The 16,098-nt window shown below is 48.1% G+C and overlaps 1 protein-coding gene across 2 annotated transcripts; it reads left to right on the top strand.

Moving 5' to 3' along the window:
- Positions 1 to 479: 479 nt before the first annotated feature.
- LOC311516934 (ly6/PLAUR domain-containing protein 2-like) lies at positions 480 to 15,534 on the top strand. Of its 2 annotated transcripts, none has more exons than XM_084621378.1 (3): positions 480 to 615; positions 13,497 to 13,616; positions 14,674 to 15,534. In XM_084621378.1, the coding sequence occupies exons 1-3, from the start codon at positions 564 to 566 to the stop codon at positions 14,877 to 14,879; spliced, it is 378 nt and encodes a 125-aa protein (XP_084477504.1). In that variant the 5' UTR covers positions 480 to 563; the 3' UTR covers positions 14,880 to 15,534. The 2 variants fall into 2 exon arrangements, with proteins under 2 accessions (XP_084477504.1, XP_084477503.1); XM_084621377.1 differs by lacking the exon at positions 480 to 615 and adding an exon at positions 4,464 to 4,632.
- The last annotated feature ends 564 nt before the right edge of the window (positions 15,535 to 16,098 follow it).

Genomic DNA, 16,098 nt, shown 5'->3' with positions numbered 1-16,098 from the left:
GGTCGCCCAAGTCCCAGCCTAGCAGTCTGATTGCAGGACTGTCCATGCTGTCGGACTTGCTTCACTTCCCTGGTGCCACTTCACTCCCTGCCGCCCAGAGCTTCTAAAGACCGTTTCATCCAGAGCCATTATCTCTCTGGGGCCCCCAGCTGCCTGCAAAAGCGAAGAGGGTCAGTGAGGGGCATCAGTGTGGCACAAGGAGCTGGCACGAAGAGTCACTCCGGTGCAGGGGGATGAGCTGTATGAACCCCTCTGCTCTTGTCTGATGGGGAGGGTACAACCCCACCCCACCCTGACCAATGCAAAGGTCCCTGAACATAACCCCTCTGTACTGCTATTTTCAGCCCTGGAGAGCTTCAGGATGTGCAGGGATGGGGGAGGAAGAGGGCGGGGCCCTGCTGCGATAAGATCACTCAAGGAACTTGTTCCACTACAGGGGTCTGGGGAAGGCTCTAATCAGAACCAGCGGAGGACGGGAAGTCACCTGCAGAGGGGAAGAGTAGAAAGCTCCCTGCGAGCAGTTCTTGCTCTTCTTGGCCGTCCAGGCTGAGGGTCTGCTCAGGATGAAGGTGCTTCTGGCTCTTCTGCTGGCTGGCCTTGTGTGCGTGGAGCTAGGTAAGATTGCAGGGGCTTCACCTGGATTCCCCGGACTGCAGTGATTTATCTGTGACATTCCCAGTGTGCGGCTGCGCTGGACAAAGGTCTGGACAGCCCAGAGAGAGGGTGGGAGTGTTGTTATCTATTTGACAAAATTATCAGGCAAAATGAAAGGAAGGTTTTGGGGAAGGGAAATGGGGGGGATGTTCCCGGCCGGGCATTTACTGACAGCAGAAGAGGGAGGCTCTCCTTCTGTCCTGCATTGCACTTGGTGCAGGCATCCACACCTGTGTAATGCGATTGCCTCAGAGTGGTCACATCTCACATCCCCTCTACGCTGGTGTAAAGAACTAACAAGGTAACAGGGCAAGGGAGAATGGGAACCGAGGGATCCTCCTCTCTGCTCCAGATCCATGACCCACAGCGGAACAGGGAGGGTGAAAGGACAGGAAGGAGGTCGTGGAACTGCAGGCAGGGATCGGACCTGACACGTGCTCCACCTAGCCCCCCAGTTTGGTCCTTTAGGTGCAGGATGGGTTGCACTCCACCTGCTATGTGACTGTGGTGGCAGTCTGTAAATCAGCGTTGGCCAGACGATGGGGAGGGATGTCCAGAACTCGGATAGTTAATGCTAACACAAATTTTGGAAAAGGAGATGTCATAAATATAAAGGGAAGGGTAAACCCCTTTGAAATCCCTCCTGGCCAGGGGAAAGCTCCTCTCACCTGTAAAGGGTTAAGAAGCTAAAGGTAACCTCGCTGGCACCTGACCAAAATGACCAATGAGGAGACAAGATACTTTCAAAAGCTGGGAGGAGGGAGAGAAACAAAGGGTTTGTGTGTCTGTCTGTAGTCGTCTTGGCCGGGGACAGAACAGGAATGGAGTCTTAGAACTTTTAGTAAGTAATCTAGCTAGGTATGTGTTAGATTATGATTTCTTTAAATGGCTGAGAAAAGAATTGTGCTGAATAGAATAACTATTTCTGTCTGTGTATCTTTTTTGTAACTTAAGGTTTTGCCTAGAGGGGTTCTCTATGTTTTTGAATCTAATTACCCTGTAAGATATCTACCATCCTGATTTTACAGGGGGGATTTCTTTATTTCTATTTACTTCTATTTTTTATTAAAAGTCTTCTTGTAAAACACTGAATGCTTTTTCATTGTTCTAAGATCCAAGGGTCTGGGTCTGTAGTCACCTAGGCAAATTGGTGAGGCTTTTTATCCAACATTTCCCAGGAAAGGGGGAGTGCAAGTGTTGGGAGGATTGTTCATTGTTCTTAAGATCCAAGGGTCTGGGTCTGTAGTCACCTAGGCAAATTGGTGAGGCTTTTTACCAAACCTTGTCCAGGAAGTGGGGTGCAAGGTTTTGGGAAGTATTTTGGGGGGAAGGACGCGTCCAAACAGCTCTTCCCCAGTAACCAGTATTAGTTTGGTGGTGGTAGCGGCCTGTCCAAGGTGTAATATTTTGTACCTTGGGGAAGTTTTGACCTAAGCTGGTAAAGATAAGCTTAGGAGGTTTTTTCATGCAGGTCCCCACATCTGTACCCTAGAGTTCAGAGTGGGGGAGGAACCTTGACATGGTGGCACAGTGGTGGGATTAACCTGAAATCATTTTGAGATCCAGTTGAGATTTTTTGAACTAGAAATACAGATTTTAAAAAGGAATTTTTAGGAAGTCCAGAAGGCAGCTTTGAAACTGAAAGCAGCTTGGTTTCTCTCTGCTTTGTGGCCAAGCAGAGACAAAAGGGGATTATCTTGTGAATTGCAGGTTTTCTTTGCCTAGAGGCAGGGTACTTAACTCCTGCAGGGAAATTCACAGTCTTCCAACCCAGAGGTTTTTTTTTCTTTTCTTCCTAAAAGTAAATAGGGGGTGTGTGCTCTACCCATTTGCCTGGAGACAAAAGTGGCAGGGTTTTTTTAGGATTTTGATTTTTTTTTTGTTTTACAAGGAGCACAGGTTTGAAAAGAAATTTTTTTTTTCTTTGGGCTGGGTAAGCAGTTTTCCAAGTAGTTGGAGGTTTTTTGCTTTAATTTGGGCCCAGAGCAGAGACAAGGGAATTGTCTTTTTCTGTAGGCTGACAATCACTATCAGAGAATAGGTATTCTATTCCAGCACAGCAAAATTTTACAGCCAAGTTTTGTTTGTTTATTTCTGAACCTCGGGTGTAAAGTTAGTTAAAAACAGAGAGGTTAGAATGGGCAAATCCTCAGCTCGACTACAGCTGGAATTAGCCAAATTTCAGGCTGAGGAAAAACAAAGGGAACATGAAAGACAGATAGAACTCATGCGGCTGAAGGAGGAGGAGAAGGAAAAAGAGAGGAAGCATGTGGAGGAGATGGAGAGGATAAAGGCCCAGCAGAATATACCAACAAACCCTAGCAATCCTTCTCCAGGTACCACTTCCCATCCCAGAAAGTTCCCCACCTACAAGGCAGGTGATGACACTGAGGCCTTCTTAGAAAACTTCGAAAGGGCCTGCCTTGGGTACAACATCTCTACTGACCAATACATGGTAGAGCTGAGGCCGCAGCTCAGTGGACCCTTAGCTGAGGTGGCAGCTGAAATGCCTAAAGAACACATGAACAAGTATGAACTGTTTAAATCCAAGGCGAGAGTCAGAATGGGGATAACACCCGAGCAGTCTCGTCGGAGGTTCAGAGCCCTAAGGTGGAAACCAGACATGTCATTTACCCGACATGCCTACCACATTGTAAAACATTGGGATGCCTGGATATCAGGAGCAAGTGTTGAATCTCCAGTAAATTTGCCCTTCCTAATGCAAATGGAACAATTCTTAGAGGGTGTTCCCGAGGAAATAGAAAGATACATCCTAGATGGGAAACCCAAAACTGTAATTGAGGCAGGAGAGATTGGAGCCAGATGGGTGGAGGTGGCAGAGAAGAAGAAAACTGGTCGCAGTTGGAGCGGAGACCAGAAGGGACCACCCCAGACCACACCCTATTACCGGGGGCCGCCCAAAGCCCCACCTACCTCCCAAAGAACCCTCCAGACCCCTTATCGTCCCACCACCCCGTTCTCCAGCAACCCTCCTCGCCCCAGTGACCCGTCAGCTAGACGATGTTTTAAGTGTAACGAGCTGGGGCATGTAAAGGCCAACTGCCCCAAGAACCCCAACAGATTACAGTTCATTGCACCGGAATCACACCAGAGGTCCACAGGCCCAGATACCTCCCAGATACCCTTGGAGCGGAGGGAAACTGTGAGTGTGGGTGGGAAGAAGGTCACCGCGTGGAGGGACACCGGAGCACAAGTGTCAGCTATCCATGCTTCCTTAGTGGACCCCAATTTAATCAACCCAGAGATCCAAGTGACGATTCAACCCTTCAAGTCCAACTCTTTCAATTTGCCTACAGCCAAGTTGCCTGTCCAGTACAAGGGCTGGTCAGGAATGTGGACTTTTGCAGTCTATGATGATTATCCCATCCCCATGCTGTTGGGGGAAGACTTGGCCAATCATGTGAAGCAGGCCAAGAGGGTGGGAATGGTCACCCGCAACCAGGCTAAACAAGCCGTGAGGCCTAGCTCTGTTCCGGAAACTTCTATCAGGACCCAGTCAGAGGTGATGGACCTGGACCCCAGGCCAATGTCTGCAACAGCAGTAGTGGATCCAGTCCCAGAGACCCAGACGGAACCAGTCCCAGAACCGGAACCAGCCAAACAACCAACACCAGACCCCGTGTCAGCACTGAATCCAGTACTTGCAACCTCAACACCAGAGGGCCCCACCGAACCTGAACTGGCAGCAGCCGATAACCCTACACAAGAGGCTCAGCCGGAGCCTGAATCCCAACATAGTGCACCAGCGGAGAGCGGTTCACAGTCAACAGAAACAGCTCCATCCCCTATATCGCTTCCAGAGGGACCAAGCCTAGGTCCACAATCCCATGAGGAACTGATGTCTCCAGCATCAAGGGAACAGTTCCAGACCGAACAGGAAGCAGATGAAAGCCTCCAGAGAGCTTGGACGGCGGCACGGAGCAACCCACCGCCTCTCAGCTCTTCTAATCGATCCAGGTTTGTTGTAGAAAGAGGACTTTTATACAAGGAAACTCTTTCTGGTGGACACCAGGAAGACTGGCATCCTCAGAGACAGTTGGTAGTTCCAACTAAATACCGGGCCAAGCTCTTGAGCTTAGCCCATGATCACCCTAGTGGCCATGCTGGGGTGAACAGGACCAAAGACCGTTTGGGGGGGTCATTCCACTGGGAGGGAATGGGCAAGGATGTTTCTACCTATGTCCAGTCTTGTGAGGTGTGCCAAAGAGTGGGAAAACCCCAAGACCAGGTCAAAGCTCCTCTCCAGCCACTCCCCATCATTGAAGTTCCATTTCAGCGAGTAGCTGTGGATATTCTGGGTCCTTTTCCAAAAAAGACACCCAGAGGAAAGCAGTACATACTGACTTTCATGGATTTTGCCACCCGATGGCCGGAAGCAGTAGCTCTAAGCAACACCAGGGCTAAAAGTGTGTGCCAGGCACTAGCAGACATTTTTGCCAGGGTAGGTTGGCCCTCCGACATCCTCACAGATGCAGGGACTAATTTCCTGGCAGGAACTATGAAAAACCTTTGGGAAGCTCATGGGGTAAATCACTTGGTTTGCACTCCTTACCATCATCAAACAAATGGCATGGTGGAGAAGTTTAATGGAACTTTGGGGGCCATGATAGGTAAATTCGTAAATGAGCACTCCAATGATTGGGACCTAGTATTGCAGCAGTTGCTCTTTGCCTACAGAGCTGTACCACGTCCCAGTTTAGGGTTTTCCCCATTTGAACTTGTATATGGCCGTGAGGTTAAGGGGCCATTGCAGTTGGTGAAGCAGCAATGGGAGGGATTTACACCTTCTCCAGGAACTAACATTCTGGACTTTGTAACCAACCTACAAAACACCCTCCGAACCTCTTTAGCCCTTGCTAGAGAAAACTTACAGGATGCTCAAAAAGAGCAAAAAGCCTGGTATGATAAACATGCCAGAGAGCGTTCCTTCAAAGTAGGAGACCAGGTCATGGTCTTAAAGGCACTCCAGGCCCATAAAATGGAAGCATCGTGGGAAGGGCCATTCGTGGTCCAGGAGCGCCTGGGAGCTGTTAATTATCTCATAGCATTCCCCACCTCCAACCGAAAGCCTAAGGTGTATCATATTAATTCTCTAAAGCCCTTTTATTCCAGAGAATTAAAGGTTTGTCAGTTTACAGCCCAGGGAGGAGACGACGCTGAGTGGCCTGAAGGTGTCTACTACGAAGGGAAATGTGCTGGTGGTGTGGAAGAGGTGAACCTCTCCATGACCCTTGGGCGTATGCAGCGACAGCAGATCCAGGAGCTGTGCACTAGCTATGCGCCAACGTTCTCAGCCACCCCAGGACCGACTGAACGGGCATACCACTCCATTGACACAGGTAATGCTCACCCAATTAGGGTCCAACCTTACCGGGTGTCTCCTCAAGCTAAAACTGCTATAGAACGGGAGATCCAGGATATGTTACAGATGGGTGTAATCCGCCCCTCTGAAAGTGCATGGGCATCTCCAGTGGTTCTAGTTCCCAAACCAGATGGGGAAATACGTTTTTGCGTGGACTACCGTAAGCTAAATGCTGTAACTCGCCCAGACAACTATCCCATGCCACGCACAGATGAACTATTAGAGAAACTGGGACGGGCCCAGTTCATCTCTACCTTGGACTTAACCAAGGGGTACTGGCAGGTACCGCTAGATGAATCTGCCAAGGAAAGGTCAGCCTTCATCACACATCTCGGGCTGTATGAATTTAATGTACTCCCTTTCGGGCTGCGAAATGCACCCGCCACTTTCCAAAGACTTGTAGATGGTCTCCTAGCGGGATTAGGAGAATATGCAGTCGCCTACCTTGACGATGTGGCCATATTTTCGGATTCCTGGGCAGACCACCTGGAACATCTACAAAAAGTCCTTGAGCGCATAAGGGAGGCAGGACTAACTGTTAAGGCTAAGAAGTGTCAAATAGGCCTAAACAGAGTGACTTACCTTGGACACCAGGTGGGTCAAGGAACTATCAGCCCCCTACAGGCCAAAGTGGATGCTATCCAAAAGTGGCCTGTCCCAAAGTCAAAGAAACAGGTTCAATCCTTCTTAGGCTTGGCCGGTTATTACAGACGATTTGTACCGCACTACAGCCAAATCGCTGCCCCACTGACAGACCTAACCAAAAAGAAACAGCCAAATGCTGTTCAGTGGACCGGAAAGTGTCAGAAGGCCTTTAACAAGCTTAAAGCGACACTCGTGTCTGACCCTGTACTAAGGGCCCCAGACTTTGACAAACCGTTCCTAGTAACCACAGATGCATCCGAGCGTGGTGTGGGAGCAGTTTTAATGCAGAAAGGACCTGATCAAGAATTCCACCCTGTAGTGTTTCTCAGCAAAAAACTGTCTGAGAGGGAAAGCAACTGGTCAGTCACTGAAAAAGAATGTTATGCCATTGTCTACGCTCTGGAAAAGCTACGCCCATATGTTTGGGGACGGCGTTTCCACCTGCAAACCGACCATGCTGCACTAAAGTGGCTTCACACCGTCAAAGAAACTAACAGAAAACTTCTTCGGTGGAGTTTAGCTCTCCAAGATTTTGATTTCGACATCCAACACATCTCAGGAGCTTCTAACAAAGTGGCTGATGCACTCTCCCGTGAAAGTTTCCCATAATCAACTGGTTAAAATCGTCCTTGAGATGTGGAAAATATTGTTAGTCTTTATGTACTTGGTAGTATATTTAGAGATGCATGTGTCTTATTAACTCTGTTTTCCTAGAGCTCCAGGAAGAAATCCCAGCCAGTGTTTCACCCTAGCTGAGATTTGGGGGGCGTGTCATAAATATAAAGGGAAGGGTAAACCCCTTTGAAATCCCTCCTGGCCAGGGGAAAGCTCCTCTCACCTGTAAAGGGTTAAGAAGCTAAAGGTAACCTCGCTGGCACCTGACCAAAATGACCAATGAGGAGACAAGATACTTTCAAAAGCTGGGAGGAGGGAGAGAAACAAAGGGTTTGTGTGTCTGTCTGTAGTCGTCTTGGCCGGGGACAGAACAGGAATGGAGTCTTAGAACTTTTAGTAAGTAATCTAGCTAGGTATGTGTTAGATTATGATTTCTTTAAATGGCTGAGAAAAGAATTGTGCTGAATAGAATAACTATTTCTGTCTGTGTATCTTTTTTGTAACTTAAGGTTTTGCCTAGAGGGGTTCTCTATGTTTTTGAATCTAATTACCCTGTAAGATATCTACCATCCTGATTTTACAGGGGGGATTTCTTTATTTCTATTTACTTCTATTTTTTATTAAAAGTCTTCTTGTAAAACACTGAATGCTTTTTCATTGTTCTAAGATCCAAGGGTCTGGGTCTGTAGTCACCTAGGCAAATTGGTGAGGCTTTTTATCCAACATTTCCCAGGAAAGGGGGAGTGCAAGTGTTGGGAGGATTGTTCATTGTTCTTAAGATCCAAGGGTCTGGGTCTGTAGTCACCTAGGCAAATTGGTGAGGCTTTTTACCAAACCTTGTCCAGGAAGTGGGGTGCAAGGTTTTGGGAAGTATTTTGGGGGGAAGGACGCGTCCAAACAGCTCTTCCCCAGTAACCAGTATTAGTTTGGTGGTGGTAGCGGCCTGTCCAAGGTGTAATATTTTGTACCTTGGGGAAGTTTTGACCTAAGCTGGTAAAGATAAGCTTAGGAGGTTTTTTCATGCAGGTCCCCACATCTGTACCCTAGAGTTCAGAGTGGGGGAGGAACCTTGACAGGAGATAACCCATGGGAGTCAGCATTTAAGCCCATCTCTAGCTAGTGGGGTTGGAATGAGACCTTCATGGGGGAGATGATCCTCCACATGCCTCCTATAGCGTTTCCTGAACCTTCCCCTGAAGCATCCGGTTCTGGCTACAGTCAGGGACAGACCCTGGCCCTGATGAAGCTTGGGTGTGATCCAGTCTTGTTGTGATCCTTGTGTTCCTGTTATATATCCTTGCAGTGCGCATCCCTGGTAGTGCTGAGATTTAACAGCCTGCTGGGGGGGTTCTCTTGACATCTCTGCTGTGACTTTAGGTGTAACCCGGGAGTCTTTCAAGAGTTAACCACTTGGGGGTTTTCCTGATTCGCGCTGTCCTGCCTTTCCTCCCTACTCCTCGATCCTCTCCATCTGCTGGACTTATTTATATACCACGGGCCAGCTACTCTGCTGGGTTAAGTGAACAGAGCTCCATTTACTTCACCAGACCTGCACCAACTTAACCCCAGCTGAGGGTCTGCCCCATGTTCTTGTTTCAGCCCCCTTCCAGGTAACCTATTCCACATACTTAGTTATTTCCCTCTGGGGTATCATAACATTGCTTAATATTAAAATACCATAGGTGGGGGACATGACACTGACCTATTTTACAGATGGAAAGATTGAGGCACAGAGAGGGGAAAGTGAGTTGCCCTAGGTCCTGCAGTGAGACGGGGCATGGCTGGGCACGGAACCGGGATCCCTTGAATCACTCTCGGGTGTGCAGGTGTCATAAATATAAAGGGAAGGGTAAACCCCTTTGAAATCCCTCCTGGCCAGGGGAAAGCTCCTCTCACCTGTAAAGGGTTAAGAAGCTAAAGGTAACCTCGCTGGCACCTGACCAAAATGACCAATGAGGAGACAAGATACTTTCAAAAGCTGGGAGGAGGGAGAGAAACAAAGGGTCTGTGTCTGTCTGTAGTCGTCTTGGCCAGGGACAGAACAGGAATGGAGTCTTAGAACTTTTAGTAAGTAATCTAGCTGGGTATGTGTTAGATTATGATTTCTTTAATTGGCTGAGAAAAGAATTGTGCTGAATAGAATAACTATTTCTGTCTGTGTATCTTTTTTGTAACTTAAGGTTTTGCCTAGAGGGGTTCTCTATGTTTTTGAATCTAATTACCCTGTAAGATATCTACCATCCTGATTTTACAGGGGGGATTTCTTTATTTCTACTTACTTCTATTTTTTATTAAAAGTCTTCTTGTAAAACACTGAATGCTTTTTCATTGTTCTCAGATCCAAGGGTTTGGGTCTGTGGTCACCTATGCAAATTGGTGAGGCTTTTTATCCAACATTTCCCAGGAAAGGGGGGGTGCAAGTGTTGGGAGGATTGTTCATTATTCTTAAGATCCAAGGGTCTGGGTCTGTAGTCACCTAGGCAAATTGGTGAGGCTTTTTACCAAACCTTGTCCAGGAAGTGGGGTGCAAGGTTTTGGGAAGTATTTTGGGGGGAAGGACGCGTCCAAACAGCTCTTCCCCAGTAACCAGTATTAGTTTGGTGGTGGTAGCGGCCAGTCCAAGGTGTAATATTTTGTACCTTGGGGAAGTTTTGACCTAAGCTGGTAAAGATAAGCTTAGGAGGTTTTTCATGCAGGTCCCCACATCTGTACCCTAGAGTTCAGAGTGGGGGAGGAACCGTGACAGCAGGCCAGAGCATTGCACAGCCCTTTGTATGCCCTTGTTCTGCTTCTCCGTGGACTCTTTCCTCACCATTGGATTGTTCCTTAGTTTTGTAACCTCTCCCCCGTGCTTCTTTGGTCCCTTCCACGGCCCCCTCTCCATGGCAATAATGGCCTTTTGCTCCTCTGGGAAGGGTTGATTTGCCAAGGACTGTGGGGGCCTGATTCTCTTCTCCTTTAAGCTGGTGTAAATCAGAAGTAACTCCACTGAAGTCAATGGAGTTACCCTAGTGGAAAACTGTTGTGAGGTCAGAATCAGGCCCAACCAAAATTCGCTGGCCGGGCCATGATTTATACTTGCTGAAGTTCTGATCCCACATGTTAACAACCATCTTTATGCAAAAAAAAAAAAAAAAATAGCACATCAGTGAGTCTCAGAGCCTGGGCCAACTGACTCAGGCTCACAGGACTCACACCCGGGGCTAAAATGATCAGTGTAGATGTTCCCGCTTGGGTTGGAGCTCAGGCTGCAAAACCCAGAGAAGGGGGTGGGTCTCAGAGCCCGAGATCCAGCCCAAGGGAGAACATCTACACTGCTGGTTTTAGCCCCGTACCACAAGGATATGTCTACACCGCACTTAAAAATCTGCCACTGGCCCATGCCAGCTGCCTTGGGCTCATAGGGCTCAGGCTATGGGGCTGTTTAACTGTGGTGCAGACATTCCAGCTCGGGCTAGAGCCTGGACTCTAGGACCCTGCGAGGTGGGATCTGGCCCACTGAGCCTAATTTACCACAGTCTTCCACCCTATATTGTCATTCCGACCTGTGCAAAGTAGGTGGAGAGCATCTGCAAATCAAAATGGGAGCATTTCATACTCTGCCCTCCCTCTGCACAGTTTGAGGCTGGCATTTTCAAAGGAGCTACATGCTCAACTCCCCTTGAAATTCAATAGGAACTGGATAGCTAATTGCCTTAGCATCCTTTGAAAATTCCAGCCAAAATGACTACCCTAGGTAGGGGGGAGGGATAGCTCAGTGGTTTGAGCATTGGCCTGCTAAACCCAGGGTTGTGAGTTCAATCCTTGAGGGGGCCATTTAGGGATCTGGGGCAAAAATTGGGGATTGGTCCTGCTTTGAGCAGGGGGTTGGACTAGATGACCTCCTGAGGTCCCTTCCAACCCTGATATTCTATGATTCTATGATGAGGCTATGGAGAATTGTCCATACAGAGCACCTGGATCCAAGTAATATATTCTTAGAAACAAAATTCATTTCTTTCTACATTTTCGCCAGGCGGTGGCAGTAGAAACGTTTCTTGCATTTTTTTAACTACTACCAGACTGATCACGTTTATAAAAAGGACACATAGGAAAGAAGAAATACGTCAAAGGTCTTGACTGTGCAAGCAGCTGCTCTTAGCATATTACAAAACAACTGTAACATCATCAGTGGTTTTATACCGCAATAGCATACCTTAAGGAGTGCATTGTCCTTGCTCTGTCCTCAGTAACTCTGGGGTAAATCTGAAATTCACTGGCCCATATTCTGATCTCAGTTACATCAGTGCAACTGACACACACATACACAACTCAGATGGTGGCTGAACCAAGTTAGTCTAAAAAATAACTAACTAACTTCATAAAATTCTCTTCTGAGTTGAGAGAATGTGCATAGAAAAATTCATCCTGAAAGGAATTTGTTTTGAGAACCCTCTGAGCAAGTGCGAGGGGGTCTTGGAGTGGAAGCTGGAGCTCAGTGATAGTGGGTGCTATGGTAGGGGTATAACTGAGACCCGTTTTGTTTCATGTGAACAGCACCTTGAAATGACAGCAACCACTTTGCCCTTGGTGCCGCTGCAGTTTGGTCCAGAATACACACACACGTGTTGTCAGACGCCACCAGTGTGGTGCTCTGCTCTGTCCAATGCTGATAGCAGTCGGCTGCGTGCGTGTGTTCCCTCTGTGTGCTGCCCTGGCTCTGCGCAGATCGCTGACACAGCAGACCCCGAGAGAACCCCCAATGACCACAGACTCCGATAAGGTACGAAGGCACCGGCCAGGTTTATGGTCAAACGAAACACAGTCTTCTAGCTCCCCGCATCAGATGTCTACAGTTCTGCTAGTCCATATGTGCTCTCTGACAATGGACGCAGCTCAGTCAGTGGCGGGACACTCCACTGCCCCCTAGGCTGGACAGACACACCGCCCCAGGGATGCATTCTTATACACAAGTACAAACAAGTTACACAGCGCTCCTGATGTACTGAGGTGCAACACCTCTACGTAGCAAGGTGCCGCCTCTCCCCTTGTACACGTTGGTTCGAACAAAACAACGCCATCCACCATACTGCCCTTTGCTCCTGTCTTTAGGATGGGTCCACCTGTTCCTTGTTATGTGTGCGGAATGTGCAAGCCTCAGGGTGTTCTGGTATCTCGAGTGTCCAGTACCTTTTAGGGATGTAAAAAGAAAAGGAGGACTTGTGGCACCTTAGAGACTAACCAATTTATTTGAGCATGAGCTTTCGTGAGCTACAGCCCACTTCATCGGATGCTTATTTTCAAATAAATTGGTTAGTCTCTAAGGTGCCACAAGTCCTCCTTTTCTTTTTGCGGATACAGACTAACACGGCTGCTACTCTGCAACCTGTCATACTTTAGGGATGTGTATTTTTGCAACATCAGCCCTTTCCTTGCCAGCATCTGTGAGCAGGGCCTGCCTCTGGCTCGCAGCTTAACTTTGCTTTATGTCAGCCAAGTCTTGACCATTACTTTAACTCAGGCCTTAGGCCTCATACCAGGCCTCTGATACAAGGGTTTATGTTTCAGGGCCTCATCTTACTCCAGCATGTACACACACTCACGAGGAAACATCTCTTTTGTTCTTTGTTGCTTTTCTTAATCTAAAAGCAAAGTCATTTCAGGTGGCTGGAACTTGCTCTTTGTGCGTGGACACACAACAGCTCCCAGCACCGGCTCTCATGTATATAAACCTGCGGGACAGGAACAAGGGTCTACTGCTTGGCAAAAATGCTGACCACGCAGGCACCTGGTATAACCTCAGAGGTAGCAATCCTACAAGGAAGTAATGAGGATCGCCAGGCAGGTGATTCATACTAGATCCCTTCACTTTTCAAGTTGCGGAACCCAAACTAGGGGACAGAGGATCTTAGGTCCTTCCAAAATAAAAGAATAATAATCAATGAGCCAGCTACAGCTTGGTCTTTTAGCTCAAGTGGTAGAGGTTCATGCTTTCAGCTCTGAAGTTCTGGGTTCAAATGCCATTGCACATGGCTGGTTATCAAGGTACTTGAACCTGTGACTTACAATCGCAATGTACCCTGCGGGGGGGAGGGAATCTGGTGTTCTAAACAGCCATTTAGCATAATTGCAGGTTGTCCAAAGCTGACAAAAAAGCAGAGCCACACTCAGCACCTGCTAAGATCTATTCAGAGGCATGCCATTTTGTTCCTCTTGACAGCCCAGTCCTTGCGATGCTACACCTGCAAAGAACCGACGGATCTTTCTGCGTGCACCACAGTCAGCAACTGCTCTAAGAACGACACTGCATGCAAGACAACTTTGCATTCTGTAGACTCGGGTAAGTCTCAGCCAATCACTGCAAATAAACAAGGCAAAGGAAATGCATCTCGGTTATAACTTCTCACGCACCCTCTTCCCTTTTTTCCTTCTACCCGCTTCCCCAGCCAGTGTGAGATTGTCCCCTACACTGTCTCTGAGGAACCCAAATGGAGAAGTCCAAATCCAAATTTACAGAAGAAGGAGAATAGTCTATTTAACTCTACCCTAGTGGTAAATCACCAGGATCTGGGCTCTCTCTGCTTACTTTGCTTCATCTATGCTTCATTCCTGCTTTGAGCAGGGGGTTGGACTAGATGACCTCCTGAGGTCCCTTCCAACCCCGCTATTCTATGGTTCTATGTATCAGGCAATCTTACCTCTCTAACTTGTGGGGACCTGGACTCCCTTTGTTCACTTTGCTTCACAGAAGCTTTGGCCGGTGCTGGTTGTTTACAAAGGAGAACAACAACATGCCAGTGCTAATTTTACAGGAGCATCTTCTGCACACTCTGAACTGACCGTCTGCACTGTGTGATTATCGGAGAAACTACTGTACTGTTCATATGGCTGTGCCCCGTCATAAGATGCAGTGACTTTACCCTTAATTTACACTAAAAGAAAAGGAGTACTTGTGGCTCCTTAGAGACTAACCAATTTATTTGAGCATGAGCTTTTCTTTTTGCGAATACAGACTAACATGGCTGTTACTCTGAAACCTTAATTTACACTGGCATCCATTCAGAATCAGGCCCCTGGAGAGGACGGGAATACCAGCTGGTGCCTGGGTCTGAATTCCATGCAACTTTGGCACCGGGACTGTGTCTTCACATGCACGTACACAGCACCTGGCACACTGTGGGTACCACTGGATTACAGATACTAACTAAAGCCAATGAGCTTTTTGCTCACCTGCACTCAGGCTCCTTTGGATATAGTTTGCTTACCCTTCTAAGGCCCCTTTCTACTTCCAAGACAGTGTAAAGTAGCCTTAGCATAAAGGAGAACCAGGCCCTAAATCTATAAACCTCCCTTCACCATTTCTCTCTCCCTTTTTTTTCCTAATCTATCCATTACAGGTTACCCCTTTTTCAGGAACATCACCGTCTCCAAATCCTGTGCTGAAACGTGCATGCATTCCGACCCGGATGGAATTGGGGAGTCCCACCCCATCTCGTGCTGTTACAGCGACCTGTGCAATGCCGGGGGAGTGCCAGGGCTGAGAGCCAGTGCCGTGGTGATCACAGCTGCCACTCTCTGGACCCTCCTGAGTGTCATGCTGTAATATAGCAGGGTCTCAGAGAGAAATCCTCCTGGCCACGCTGCCCAATGCGTGGCACTGTTAGACGCTTGAGGAAGATATTTCTTCAGTTAACTGTGGCCTCTTCAATCGATGCCGGGAATTTAATGGACCTTTGGAGATCAAACCCACCCAGCTTTGAAACCCTGGGCAGCGCTCTGCTCCCAGCTGCTAATCAAGGGGACTCGTTTCTTCAGCATTGACTACATCCTGCCGCTGCAGCCCTCCAGGGATGGGGATGTGGAAGAGACATGGCCATTCTGCATAGCAGGAAGGGTCGGATGACAGGGACTGTGTGGGGGTGGGCACTGTTCTGTACTGGGGGGAGGTGGAGGAGCAAGACAGAGCCATGGCAGGCAGGTCAAAGAACTACAGAAACTCACCAGCCAATCCATCCAAGTAGGGCCATGCAGGGCTGGTGTCAGGGGAAAATGCAGGGTGCCCCCCAATTCTCACCTAAAACCTGTTTTCTTGTGCAGGGGATCCAGCATTTAACCCCAATCATGCCACATTTGATTTCTTCTTAGCAGCTCCCAAGCACTGCAGTCCCCCATCTTTCTGTACGATAAATAGCTTAACATAGTGATTCCCTGTTCTGAATGTATCCGATGAAGTGAGCTGTAGCTCACGAAAGCTTATGCGCAAATAAATTTGTTAGTCTCTAAGGTGCCACAAGTCCTTCTTTTCTTGTTCTCTGGGGATGTCAATTTCCACCTCCCATTTTCTCAGCGTGCTTGAACCCCAAGAGGTCGGTTTTCAAATGCTGCTTAGAACAATGAGCGAAACGAGTTTGAGGGCTCATCTGAGAGTTTCTCTAGGTTGCAAAGCCCGCTGCACAGTTCAAGAGAGAGGCCCAGAGTTGGAAGGGCAGGAGGGTTGTGCACATCAGAAATGCTGGTCCAGCTAGTACGGAACCTGCCTGCCCTTTGCCAGACGTGAACTAATAGTCTCAGTTCTTTACTTTCAATTGCACTAAAACCCAGACAAGTTCCCAGTTGGCTTCAGACACCTGCCTCCGGGCCCCCCTGTCTCCCCCCCCCAAAAAAATAAAAGGGAAATATATTACTGGGCCAGATCCAGTCTTCATGGAGCACATCCTCTGCTGAGGATCTGACCCAGCTTAGGATCTCCCCCCCCTCCTCGCCCCCGCCCCTTGAGAATGTTTTCAAGGCACATTTGTCCCACCTCTGCAGTAAAACTAGAT

This window comes from Lepidochelys olivacea (assembly GCF_965140295.1).
Source record: "Lepidochelys olivacea isolate rLepOli2 genome assembly, chromosome: 2".
Taxonomy (NCBI): Eukaryota; Metazoa; Chordata; order Testudines; family Cheloniidae; genus Lepidochelys; species Lepidochelys olivacea.
Note: the sequence above shows the minus strand (reverse complement) of the source record. Positions and strands in the feature narration are given on the sequence as shown.